This window comes from Hylobates moloch, unplaced genomic scaffold (assembly GCF_009828535.3).
Source record: "Hylobates moloch isolate HMO894 unplaced genomic scaffold, HMol_V3 SCAFFOLD_15, whole genome shotgun sequence".
Taxonomy (NCBI): Eukaryota; Metazoa; Chordata; class Mammalia; order Primates; family Hylobatidae; genus Hylobates; species Hylobates moloch.
The window spans coordinates 53,174,508-53,187,244 of NW_026652290.1; the positions used below are offsets into that span (position 1 = coordinate 53,174,508).

Genomic DNA, 12,737 nt, shown 5'->3' on the forward strand with positions numbered 1-12,737 from the left:
AATGATGGGCAACTGTCTGACTGAGGAGTATGATGGCTGAATAAGGTCCCCCCTCAGCTCACCTTAGCTGACCATGAACAAAGTCGGCTAGCAAAGATTTTCATCATGTTCTGCTTAACTGGGGTGACTTTCTACCTGGGCAAGTATAACTCAATTCTCACCAGAGTGGCAAAGAAAGCACCAGGAATAAAAGAGGAGATACATCCCAGATTTCAAGAGTGCAGTAAAAATATCCTTCTCAGGTAAAAACAGCCCAGTAAGCTGTCTTCAAAAATGCCACTGTGTAAAACATGCAAATTTCCACTATAAAATGACAATGCAGGCAAGGTTACCCAATTACTCACCTAAACAACAGAATACTTATTATGGTGTTGATTTTTAAATTTCATATGGGTAAGAAAAAAAAGTCATTTTAACTTTACCCTCAGGGACATCAGATGCCACTGATTTGCCTGAAGAAGAGTCTTCAGTCTTCTTGCGTTTTCGCTCTGGTTCTGAATCCTTTAATCCAGATTCCTCATCAACTAAAATTTTTCGAGGAAAAAAAGCTATTCAGAATAGACTTACAGACTTTGTTAAGTTAACATTGGGTGATTCTTACCTTTTTCTTTCTCAGGGAAAACCTCCCTTGGTTAATCCCATCTGGCCATTCTTTGAACAATATTCTCCAATATTCTTTAATGTAAGGAATAAATGGGTAAATCCATTCAAATGGATTTAGGAATATAGGTCTAAAGCTAACAGCAAATTTTATTGATATATGTTCCAGGCAGAATTTAAAGAGTAATACAAGTCCTATCATTACTGGCAAGAGAACTTATATATGTAAAGTGCTAAGCTGAGCAGAGAGTGGAGATTAAGGGAAAAGGATACCAGCAGAAATTGATTCTATGGCCCAATACTGAGGCCCTTCCAATCTAGAAAATTGAGCCGAAACTGATAGCCTAAGACCCCTGTTAGAACCACAAGTAAAATTATTAATATAAATGTTAAAGCCCACCGAAGTGAGTAACACGTAAGAAGCACTCAATGTTAGCAGACTCTGCATACTATGATCTTGGGAACAGACAAAAATGAAGACTGATTCCAAGCAATTCTGATTACCCTCAGTAGCTGAAATGCCTTACTGTTGCCTAATACTTGACAAAACCCTTTTACATATATAATCATTCATTTAGCTTTTACCTCATGTAAGATAGGCAGGTCAAATCATTATTAACCCATCCCTATTTCTTCAGAGATGGAGAAAGCACAATCAAAAGAGGTAATAAACGGATATGCCCAAGGTTGCATAGCTAGTGAGTGACACAGGCTAGAACCAAGACTTTGTGACTTCAAGTTCAGTGCTCCCTCCATACATCTGGGCTACTCTGACTACTCTTTAGTATTCCTGAGGCGATGGCCAGGAACTTTGAAATCATTACGTACTCTTATTCCTCTCACACTTTACTGATCATCAAGTCCTACAATCAATAAGAAAAAGGTATCTTTCTTTTCTTAACTTGATGGTTAAAACAATCTGGTTTCCTTGCCTACAATCTCCTTCTATAATTGTTTATTTCTTCATCAGGGTAATAAACTTTCCCAAACATATCTGTTCCTGCCACTCCAAAGGCACATTTATCTTAATATATAACATATATTAAAGTTATATAATTAAAATAGATTAAAATAAATGATTTAAGTTTACAATTGTGTGGAAAAATGACTTTTTCTTAAGCTAGGTCCTTTTGTCAAAACATATTGTTCATTAGTAAAAATATATTGTTAAGTAAGCAGTAACTAAATCATCCTTTTATATTACTCAGTTGCAGTGAGGTAGTTCTAAGCAAGCTGACTGCCAAGGTTGCCCTACCATACAGAAATTCTCAAGTTGGAGGGTGACCTCGTGAAATCATGCGAGAACCTAATTACTGAGCCACCAATACCTTGGTTATCAAAGATTGGTTATGGAAAAGAATAGACAAGGAAGAAGGAATACCCACTTGACCATGACTTGGCAAAGAGCTTCGAGGGCATAATCAAAGGTAACCAATCATGTGGAAAAGTCAAGTAAGACTAACTTAAGAAAACACTTTAAAAAATCACGTTTGACAACAACCTAATGGGGGATTCATCAACATCATTTTCAGGAAGGTGGTAGGAGAAAGAAACCAAAATACATTCAGTTCAATGGGAAATTAAGACATAAAAGTAGGTGGTTCTTTCTAGATGTTTTGCTCTAAAAGCAAGGAGAAAAGATAGGAGCTAGAGAGATTTCAAGGTCAAAGGGATATTTCTTTCAATGGGAAAAACTTGGCCAAATTGTGTATTTTATGTGTATAAAGCAAAACGTAAGTTGGCAGACAAGGGAGATCCTAGATTTACTCTGGCAAATAAAAACGAAAGCAAGGACATCCAGTAAGAAATGGGTTAGGTGATGTAGAAGGGAGAAAAGGCTAATTTTACATCTGGTTAGGAAACAGTAAAGAAAGGAGACCTCTAATACATTGGGAGCAGCACTGACAGCCCACCTGAGATCCTTGGACCAAATCATACTTGGTAAGTTTTCCTTAGAGAAGATAGGATAGGAAAGAAAGAGGGCAATGAGGGTGCTACAAAGAGAATGGTAAAAGCGATACCCTTACAGTGCTCTATTTAAATCATACTGGCAAGGTGATTTTTTGCTTAACCTCTCTAAATCAATAAACCCTTGCGAGCAAGAGCTATGAACTTTCTTTTGTCTACCCTTTTTAACACTGTTATGAAGGATGCCCAATACGACAAGTATCTGTTGAGTGACTAAAGTATTCTCTCTCACTAGACATTTCCTTATTTGTTTCAAGTTAAATTTTATAAACGCTATTAAGGCTTCCTGTTTAATTCATTGGCTGGCTGCTGAGAAGCATCCACAAAGCAAGGTCCACAAATAATAGCTAGTTAATAAATAATTTCTATCTGATGCTGCAACGTGGTCAGAAAACCTTTCAAGGATCATTTCCTCTAATCTATCACATTCTAATATCAATAATCCATTCTCTCTACATTACAAAGATCAAAATGTTACCCACATCTAATAACTATAGTTGACTTTTCCCACCCCTGCTCTATTCCACTGATTTTCTACTTTTCTTCTTAGATAGATCTTTAAAACTTCCACTACTCTCTTGTGTTGTGTAACTTTCCTTCCCATTCCAACAATCCTGCTTTACCTTCACTCATCTGGAAGGCCTCTTCACCTTTTGCTGGTTCTGTCACAACAGCTTTTTCTGATGGCAGAGTTTTCCCAATTCTAACTCTCTTGGTTGGAGTTTTAGCTTTAAAAAGAAAGTCCCAATTTATTGCTCTAGTAACAGTATTTAAACTGCTTTAAATTAAACATATTATACTGTCTGAATCAACATTATACATTTTTGAAAAAATACCCAAATTTGGGTGGGAAGCCTACTGCTAACATAAAATAGAAGAATTCTATTTTAAAATAATCAGTTTAATCTAAGCATTTCCTTTTGTTCCCAGTTATCATTTTCCAAGTAACTATGTTTTTCTAACTTCTTTTCCCAGGGTGTCTATAAATGTTTTTCTAATTTGTTCCATAAGCTGTGGGACCTTCCTAGTATTTTATTCTTAGATGAGTTAAATCTTTCAGAAGGTTTTTTTTCTTCTTTTTGGAGACAAAGTGGCTCACTGTTACCAAGGCTGGAGTGCAGTGGCAACCATTGCTCACCACAACCTCGACCTTCTGGGCTCAAGCAATCCTCTCGCCTCAGTCTCCAAAGCAGCTGGGACCACAGACGCATGCCACTGTCCCTGGCTCATTTTTTAATTTTTTGTAGAGACGGAGCCTTGCTAGGCTGCCCAGACTGGTGTCGCACTCCTGGCCTCAAGCGATCCTCCCACCTTGGCTTCCCAAAGTGCTGAGACTACGGGCGTGAGTCACAATACTTGGCCTCAAGATTTTCTTAATGAAAATTATGTTTACCTCCCTCAAGTTCGGAAAGTGAGCTGCCCTACTATTCTGTATCATTACAATATTACTTTAAAATCAAATAGTTCCTTTATAAATAATTCTTAATCCTAAGTCTAAGCAAAAACTGGGAGGTAATCTGATGTAAATGTTCTTCTATTTATCAAAAGTTGTCTTTTTCCCACAATACAAATATATCATTTTCATTCCAATTCTAATTTGGCTACTTTAGTTTGTTTTCTGTTGTCATCCTTTCTTGAAGTATAACCTGGAGCAAGTTCTGCTGTATAACTTTAAAAAACTGTGAAACTTGTACACATTTCTTTGGAAAATTTATTGTTGATTTAACTATCTGTTGGCCTCTAATATCAATACTGGGTGACATTATTGGTAATGCCACAACATGTATTTTAAAATTAATTTTAAATGTAATCCCCTCATAAAACAGAAAGACTACCCCTTCCAAGTATCTACCTGTTAAGTGTCTTTCAATCATGGTTTTTAGATCTTCTTCCATAACATTCTCATTTACTGGACCCACTTGGGACAAGGATTCAAGTTTTGTCTTTTTTGTGTCCACAGCTCTCTTCTTTCTGTTCCCTTTTTTATCTGTGGGATGGTCATTTTTGCTTTGTGCTAACTCAACTTTTAAATCATTATCTCCATCTTCCTCCTCTCCAACTTCATCAACAGTAACAAAATTAAGCTCTTCTTTAAGGTTGTTAAAATCCGCCAGAGAGTCTTCATCCTCTTCAGTTACTTCATCCAAAGTCACTAAATGCAAATCACTGCTGTCATCTTGTATTTCATCTACAGTAACTAAAGTAGAAGGGTCTTCGGGCATCTGAGAAGAAATGAAGCCAATGGAATCCCTTACGGTATCTCCTTCATTTCCTTTAGTATTTAAAGTGGCAAAAGTTATGTCTGCTGACTCATTCAAAGGTAGTTCTTCCACTTCTCCAATTTCATCCACAGTTACCAAGCGTTCCTGTTTGAGGAGATCTTGTTCTTCAGCCACTGACAGAACAGTAACATCTTTAGGTTCACTGTGGGAAATGCAATCATCTTGGTCAATTAATTCATCTAATGTAAAAAGTGAATTTGAATTTTTTACCATTTCTTCCATATTTAGTTCTTCTTCATCAATTACTTCATCCACAGTGACTAGAGCTTGTGCTAGATGTGCAGCTGCATCTTCCTCTTCCCCAATCTCATCCAATGTTACAAAAGATAGTTCTCCCTCAACACCACGAGGGGCGGAGGTTTTCCCCTTTTTCTTCTTTAAGTTAAGTTCAGAGAAAGGAACATTTTTGAGAGTTTCTTTCCTTTTTCCCTTTAGTGGATTCTGCTTGGCCTGAGAAGGATTCACTTCTTCTATAACCTCATCCACAGTAACAAATTCATCCAAATTAAATGGAAATAATGGCTCCTGTTGGAGAGTTAAAAATCATAATATTGTAAACAAATTTTGACCACTGGCTAGATTCCAAATAGTCACGATAAATGTGCATGCAGATCATTTGGGAGAATTGCAGTACAAATTAGGTTTCCTAAAGACTAAAATTAGAGTTTTTGTTTTGTTTTGTTTTGTTTTTTGAGACGGAGTCTTGCTCTGTCGCCCAGGCTGGAGTGCAGTGGCGCAATCTCGGCTCACTGCAAGCTCCTCCTCCCGGGTTCACGCCATTCTCCTGCCTCAGCCTCTCCAAGTAGCTGGGACTACAGGCGCCCGCCACCATGCCTGGCTAATTTTTTTTTTGTATTTTTAGTAGAGACGGGGTTTCACCGTGGTCTCAATCTCCTGACCTCGTGATCCACCCGCCTTGGCCTCCAAAAGTGCTGGGATTACAGGCTTGAGCCACCGCACCCGGCCTAGAGTTATTTTTTTTAAAGCCTACAAATGACTTAGCTACAATTCACAAAGTGTAAGCCAAAGGGAAAATCCTAACAGTGTCAACCTAATTCCACTTTTACTTAAATTCAATAAGATTACATTTCCTAAATGATGAGTTTTGAAGTATGACACATAAAAATACATTTAAAGTATTTGTCAGACAATACAAAGGATTTACTGTTCCATATGTCAAACATCTAATAAGTGTTCTAGAATACTTACTGGACTTCTAAAAGCACCTCAAGTATAGTTAGAAAGTAAACAGCTAATTAGGCTGTTCCATTTATCAGTATATATTGATTACACATTAATTATATATAGAATACATATTTTAAGAAATACAGGCCGGGCATGGTGGCTCACACCTGTAATCCCAGCACTTTGGGAGGCTGATCACCTGAGGTCAGGAGTTCAAGACCAGCCTGACCAACATGATGAAACCCCATCTCTACTAAAAATACAAAAATTAGCTGGGTGTGGTGGCAGGCGCCTGTAATCCCAGCTACTCGGGAGGCTGAGGCAGGAGAATCACTTGAACCTGGGAGATAGAGGTTGCAGTGAGCTGAGATCGCGCCATTGCACTCTAGCCTGGGGCACAGGAGCAAGATTTCGTTGCAAAATAATAAAAGAAATATAACGGTTACATTTTGAGAAAGTTGTATGAAAAAATTATTACTAAGACTCAATGCCTAACATAACTGTATTTGAAAACAACAGTACCTGTAATTTTTTTAAATGCCGTCAATAGTAAAGAAGATAAATTCCTACCAGGGCTCCTATACATTTAGTACGTTATCAGTGATCAACTGCTATTTTATATACATATATATACACACACACAAATATATATATAATAACGACATTAGAATATGTACCCTGTAATTTCTAGGGAGAATATCTGCAAGCTATTGTATTATCAAATTAACAAAGCAAACTGAAGTAGCCACAATCTTTACTTCTGCTTTAGTAGCCATAATCCTTATTTCTGCTTAAAACTAGTAACATCTCTCCTTGCCCCAACAACATAGGCCCAAATTCATCCCCTACCAGGTAAGAAAAGTAAAATGACTGAAAAAACATTCTATGAATGGTAAAAACCTAAAATAACCAAATATAAAATATGTTTGACAACAGAACTTGGTACCAGTAAAGTAAATCTTAGAGACCATCCACTTAAGGCTAAATTAGAGCAAAAGGATAACCTGTTTTAACAAAATGAGGATGACTCAAGTCAAATGTCAGTCTCTTTTACATATGTAATTTTTTTTCTGTGTCTACAACCTATTCCCGTCAATATGAGATTGGAGGTACTGCCCTACTCTACTCTCTTTCTGTCCCCGTATAACATTTTGCCCCCCTCCCACCAAGAAAGCACCAGGTGTTTAGACTAGCTCAAGGTCAAAAAGTAAATTAATGGTAGGATTAGAGATAAGTTAAAAACAAAACATCTCATTCCTATCCCTTGCTCTATACTCTTAGTCTCTAACATTGTTAAGGCAGGCACAGGTTGTAAGATAGATGAACTGTGCTATGGAGATGAAAAAGAAGGGTTAGGGTCTGTGATCTATTTTTTACCTCTTTAGATTTGGAACTTCTACCAGTAGTGCTTTTAGTATTCTTAGTGTTTTGCTCAGCCAAAGTCTGAAACAGCAAATAAGAAATACAGAAAAACAGAATTTACAACCATATTATTAAAGTTCTAAAAAAAAAAAAACCCCCAGTAAACATTACTCAAATATAGTCAATTATGCAAATTATTTAACATGTATACAAAACTAAGTCAACAGTCACTAAACAGTATAGGCACAGTCTCTACAAGTTGTAGTTAAATTCAGTTTTACTGATCTTTTCGTCTCACAATGTCTAGTTAGGCAATCAGTGACCTGATAAAGGAAGCTTCAATTTAAGAGAGGAAACAGTTTCCCATTCAGAAGCAGAGTGGTAAATCACCTTAGGAGATTCACTGCAGACTTTTTTTTTTTTTTTAAACCACAGTTATTTCCAAATTGTATCCAAATAATGCTTTTCAAACTTGTCAATAAATTATGAACTTGAGCTTAATACTCTAAATGTCTACTGGTTTAAACAATGGAATCATTTAAGAAAAGGAAATGGGAGCTTCTGGGGTAGAGTGAGGAGATGAAAGTATGAAACAAAATTACATCTCCTACTACACAGCTACAGCAGCGGAGCTAATCACTTCAAAGACACACTGTGCCATTCTTCCTACGCTCCTCACCTTATTGTTGCTGTCATCCCGTTTCATGATGGAAGGTCTAGCCTCTGTTTCCTGAGATTGTTTTGTTACATCCCTGTAATCCAGTTTAGAAAGCTTGCCTTGCAGGGCTGAGATCCTTCCACTGCCTCCTCTGGTAAGACTGCTCTGAGTAGGTTTGAATTTACTGCTGCTTTCTGCCAAGCCTGACCTGGCACTTGTAGGTTTAAGCAGACCAAATTCCTTGGCTGAAAGTTTCTTTTCAGCATTTATTTGATCTCTGGGCACAGGTTTTGGAAAACTTTTCTGATTTTCAGTTTTTGAAACCGTAGCTTTTGCCTTAGAAGAGACTGTAACAGCCTTGATGCTTGGTTTACTGCTAGATACATCTGATACAGCCAGAATACTAGTTTTACTAGTTTCATCAGGCTTATTAACCTGACCCACTCCTTTATTTGGGTATGCCTTGAATAAAGTGTTTTCTGTAGGCTTTTCTTTCATTGCTGCCATCTTTTCCACCTTTTCTGCATCCATCCTACCTTCGTTCTTTTCAGCCTTCTCTGTTTCTATTTGAACATCCATTCTGGTTTCCTTAGTATTAAATTCATTCTCCTCCTTTTCATCCATGTTACCTTTTTTTCCAGAAATATTCTTTTTGTCCACTGTCTTCTCATCCCCAGTGGAAATTCCTGGTACTAACGTCACAATACAAGTTGATGGCAATATTTCTGAAACAGTTTCATGTTTTTCTACTTCAGCTACAGCTTCTACCATAGTCTGTGTAATTCCAGAAATGAAATCTTCTGCTTCAGATGGAGATTCTTCCAGAATTCCTTTGATGTTCCTTTCTTCTATAAACACACTGTCAGATGGTAACAATGCTGTTTTAGGGTTAATAATTTCTGCCTCTTTCTTCTCCAAGTCACTGTTAAACATCTGCTGATTTAAAGCACACTCCTCGGCATTTTCAGTGAATTGTTCAATACTGACTGGAGTGGATGCTACAAGAGGAATTTCTTCTTTGACCTCCTCTCCTTGAGTTTCAAGCTCCAAAGTTTCAATAGCAAAGTCAGTATCACATGTTGCTTTTACAGGTTCTTCCTCACAAGGCTCTTCCTGCTGTACCAAAGTTTCTGTTTGAATGCTGGGAGTACTTTCTTCTTCAAGCTCATTAGGTTTAACAGAGGGACTATCAGTTGCTGTTTGCACCTCACTTTCATCAACTCCACTGTTTTTCAAGTCAGGGCTAAAAGTATTTAAAAACAAACAAAAAGAACACAAACAAAAACACAAACAAAAATCAAACTATGATGAGAATTCAACCATTATAAAGAATCCTGTTGATGCCAATTGTTAAGACTTCCTGATGCATTCGTAATAAGCACTGGGAAATCCAACCAATCAGCATAAAATGGGTAAGATGTTTTGATGGAAATATGTAAATAATATAAATTATGACTGTTGATATGTTCCTTTTGCATTCATGTGATTATAGCCAGTATTTTCCCTCCTCTGTCAAGTTAACCTCTGACATTGAAAGGCCAAATGTGAATCTGAGACACTTCAAATATCATCAGGTCCTATTCCCAACAGTGGTAACTGAAATAATAAAATATGTGTACAATTCTACAATAAAACTAATGATCCATGCATTATGATTTAAAATTTTATAAGTGAACCTTACCTAAAAAGAACATAAACAGAAACTGGTGGGGGGAAAAGACCATACTCTAAATCATATCACCTTTTTATTTTTTTTTGGATGTAAAATATTTTTTTAATTACCCAAGAACCATATTTATTAATGATAAAACTTAGAACATTTTTTGGAAAGTATTCTTTACATACTCTATTGAAGATTTAAAGCTAGTGACAAAACCTGATACAATCACCTTATGTGAACATACAGTCTTATTATAAATATTTGCCTTTGGCTGTAAGAAGAAATACGTTAAAAAACAAACCTTCCCAATTCAAGAGAATAATGTATACTTCTAATATTTAACTTAAATGTGTAAGTAGTAGTATTCAGAAGAAATGGAGGAAATACATGGCTAAGTATATGTAATTCATCTTATTTCATCATGGTCTTCCCAAATCTAAAGTACATGAAAAGTGAGTAGTCCTATAATTCCAGTACTTTCACCGAGGTAGACACGGAATAAGTTATTTTTATATTAATGTTCCACAAATCAGAGGTTTTCTTGAAGAACAAGGAAAACCTTAGCTTCCAAAAACAATGCCCAACATGCTATCAATGCAAATTAAAATTTACCAAATATATTCATATAATGAGAAGCAGCAGATTGGAGAAAGACACCAGAGAGTGATCCTATCATATCAATACCTGATTATTAAAAAGTACTGACTTTCTTCTCCTATTTTTTAAGGAAGGAGAGGATGAGCCATCCCTTTTGACCTGCTTCTTAGAGGGTGGCCACGTACCCTTCAGTTAACAACACAAGATGATTTGTATCTGTGTGCTGAGATGTTAACCATATTTAAGAAAGTCGTGCTACCACATCAGTATCTTAAATCATTTGAACCAAACTGGTCTTTCCTCATGCCCCAAAGATTACATCCTGAGGAAACTCTTTACCAGATTAGAGAAATACCTCTTGACCCTAAACCTTAATCAATATATATTCTATCCATTGTGCAAGTTATTCTTTGCATGCTGAAATGGGTTTTTTTTTTTTTTAAATAATCACACCCCTTTTATTCAAAATATAAATGGCTTATTTTAAGAGTTTCAAATCTTTACAATTCAAAATAAAATTTGTGGCAAAGCACAACCAGAAAAAGAGTAGTGACATTCACAGTTACAGCAGGTATATGAATATTACTTTTCAAAACAAGCTTTTGTCTTTAAATTACAAGACTCATTTCCAATAATGAAGAATATACTCAAATTCCTGCCTCATTACTGTACTGCATATTAACCCTATATAAAAGCTTTAGAAACTTAGGGCTAAGTAAAAACATCTATGGGGCTACGATAACAATGGAGACCTTGATTCCTGGCTCAAGGATATAGCAAGACTTTTCCCTTCACAAGTTTTTCAATAAAAAAGTTATTATCTTATATACAAACTGAACCATTATGCAGTTCTATATTTGAAACAGAGAACACAGGTCTACTCAGAAGAATTATTTAATTCCATATTTCTCCTTGTGTGCTAGTCTTTTTAAATCATTTTTAAATGATTTAAAGTAAAGTGTTTTCTTTAGAGAAGTCATCTACCAAAACTAGTACCTGCTTTCTGGCTAATATGGGAAAAAAGCCTCAATATTGATCAAGTTAGTTTGAAAAGACAGTTTGAAATGTCAAATAAATGACATTAACACCAAAGTTAAACAACCACTCTTTGTAACGATCAAATGAAAACACAGCCATATTCTGGGAAATGGAACAAAAAAGGATTCCAGAAAGGCATTTGAGATACAGATATCTCATTTGCCACTCCTCCCTCCAGCCCCAATATCCCATCCCAATAATACCAGAATTTCACAGCCTTCAGAAAAAGCATACAATAAAAGCTGGACATGAGAACAAACGTTAACACTGAAAGACAAACATCCTGAGAAACTTTAAACTGGGACTTCACAATAGTAAAGATTAGTGTTTATTTCAGAGGCCAACTGGTTACTTCCTAATATTAATGAATTAGAAAAATTTCACTTAGCATTCTTATTTGTGGCTTTGATCAGATGATAAATAAAATCTGTTTACATGTCAACAGGATGAGTTCAGACATAATGTGAATTATTAAATTATGAATGTATCCATGAGTTTCCTCTAAACAGTAAATAGTTTACATTAGTTATAAACAGAAGTATCATATTCATAATGAATTGGCAACCACAAGTGCTTTAAAACAAAACAAAACAAGTGCATGTAGTACCAGCTACACAGGAAGCTGAGGTGGAAAAATAGCTTGTGCCCAGGAGTTCAAGGCCAGCCTGAGCAACATCGCAAGACCCTGTCTCTTAAAAAAAAATAAAAATAAAAAATAAAAAAATAAAAACAACAAATAGTATTTTCTCAGCATCAGTTCACTCCAAAACAAACGTTTAGTATTCTGGACATATCCCACAACTTTTTCTCTAATGTAAAAAAGGCGGGGGGGTGGGAGGAATTAAGAAGTTTTTGGTGCTAATTTTAAAAATTAGTTTTTTAATTGAGGTTGAATACATCTGTAAATTCTTTAAGAAATATATTCAATTTTAAAAGCTATGTCTAAACAATGAGAGGAGAACAATGACCAACTGCTATTGCTATGGAGAACAACTTTTCATGAAGACCTCAAAAAAACTCTGTAAAATGAAATAAAATGGGTTTTGCCACAGAGTTATCCTGGCCAATCTTTAGGTCTATATATAGTACTACATAGGCACTGTTATTTATTAAGCCCTTTGTGAGCTTTCAAATCACACACTGCTGGTGGTACTATTTCTTAGGTATGTGAATGCACCTGGTATGACATACAACTTAAAAAACCCTGTGCTGACACACAGAGCAAACCTATTGCTTAATGTTACTGGTATATTTTAATGTACTCATCATCTTTATCAACTAAAATAATCTGATTTTATAAAAATTACTGAGAAGAAAAATCCATTAAGATGTGCTGTTTTTCAGGGATCTTAACATCAGTGCATCAGATACAATAAACACTTTACAT

General features: G+C 35.9%; 1 protein-coding gene across 3 annotated transcripts in view; it reads right to left on the bottom strand.

Moving 5' to 3' along the window:
* The window catches only part of ZNF638 (zinc finger protein 638), a 98,049-nt gene that overhangs the window by 2,915 nt on the left and 82,397 nt on the right, over nucleotides 1-12,737 (bottom strand). For 2 of the 3 annotated variants that reach the window (XM_032178386.2, XM_032178387.2), the window contains exons 22-26: nucleotides 8,077-9,298; nucleotides 7,413-7,478; nucleotides 4,421-5,375; nucleotides 3,192-3,296; nucleotides 423-524 (exon numbers count right to left, since the gene is read on the bottom strand). In XM_032178386.2, the coding sequence (XP_032034277.1) occupies nucleotides 423-524; nucleotides 3,192-3,296; nucleotides 4,421-5,375; nucleotides 7,413-7,478; nucleotides 8,077-9,298 (2,450 nt within the window). The remainder of the gene's footprint in view (nucleotides 1-422; nucleotides 525-3,191; nucleotides 3,297-4,420; nucleotides 5,376-7,412; nucleotides 7,479-8,076; nucleotides 9,299-12,737) is intronic. The other variant, XM_058428927.1, reaches the window with a different exon arrangement.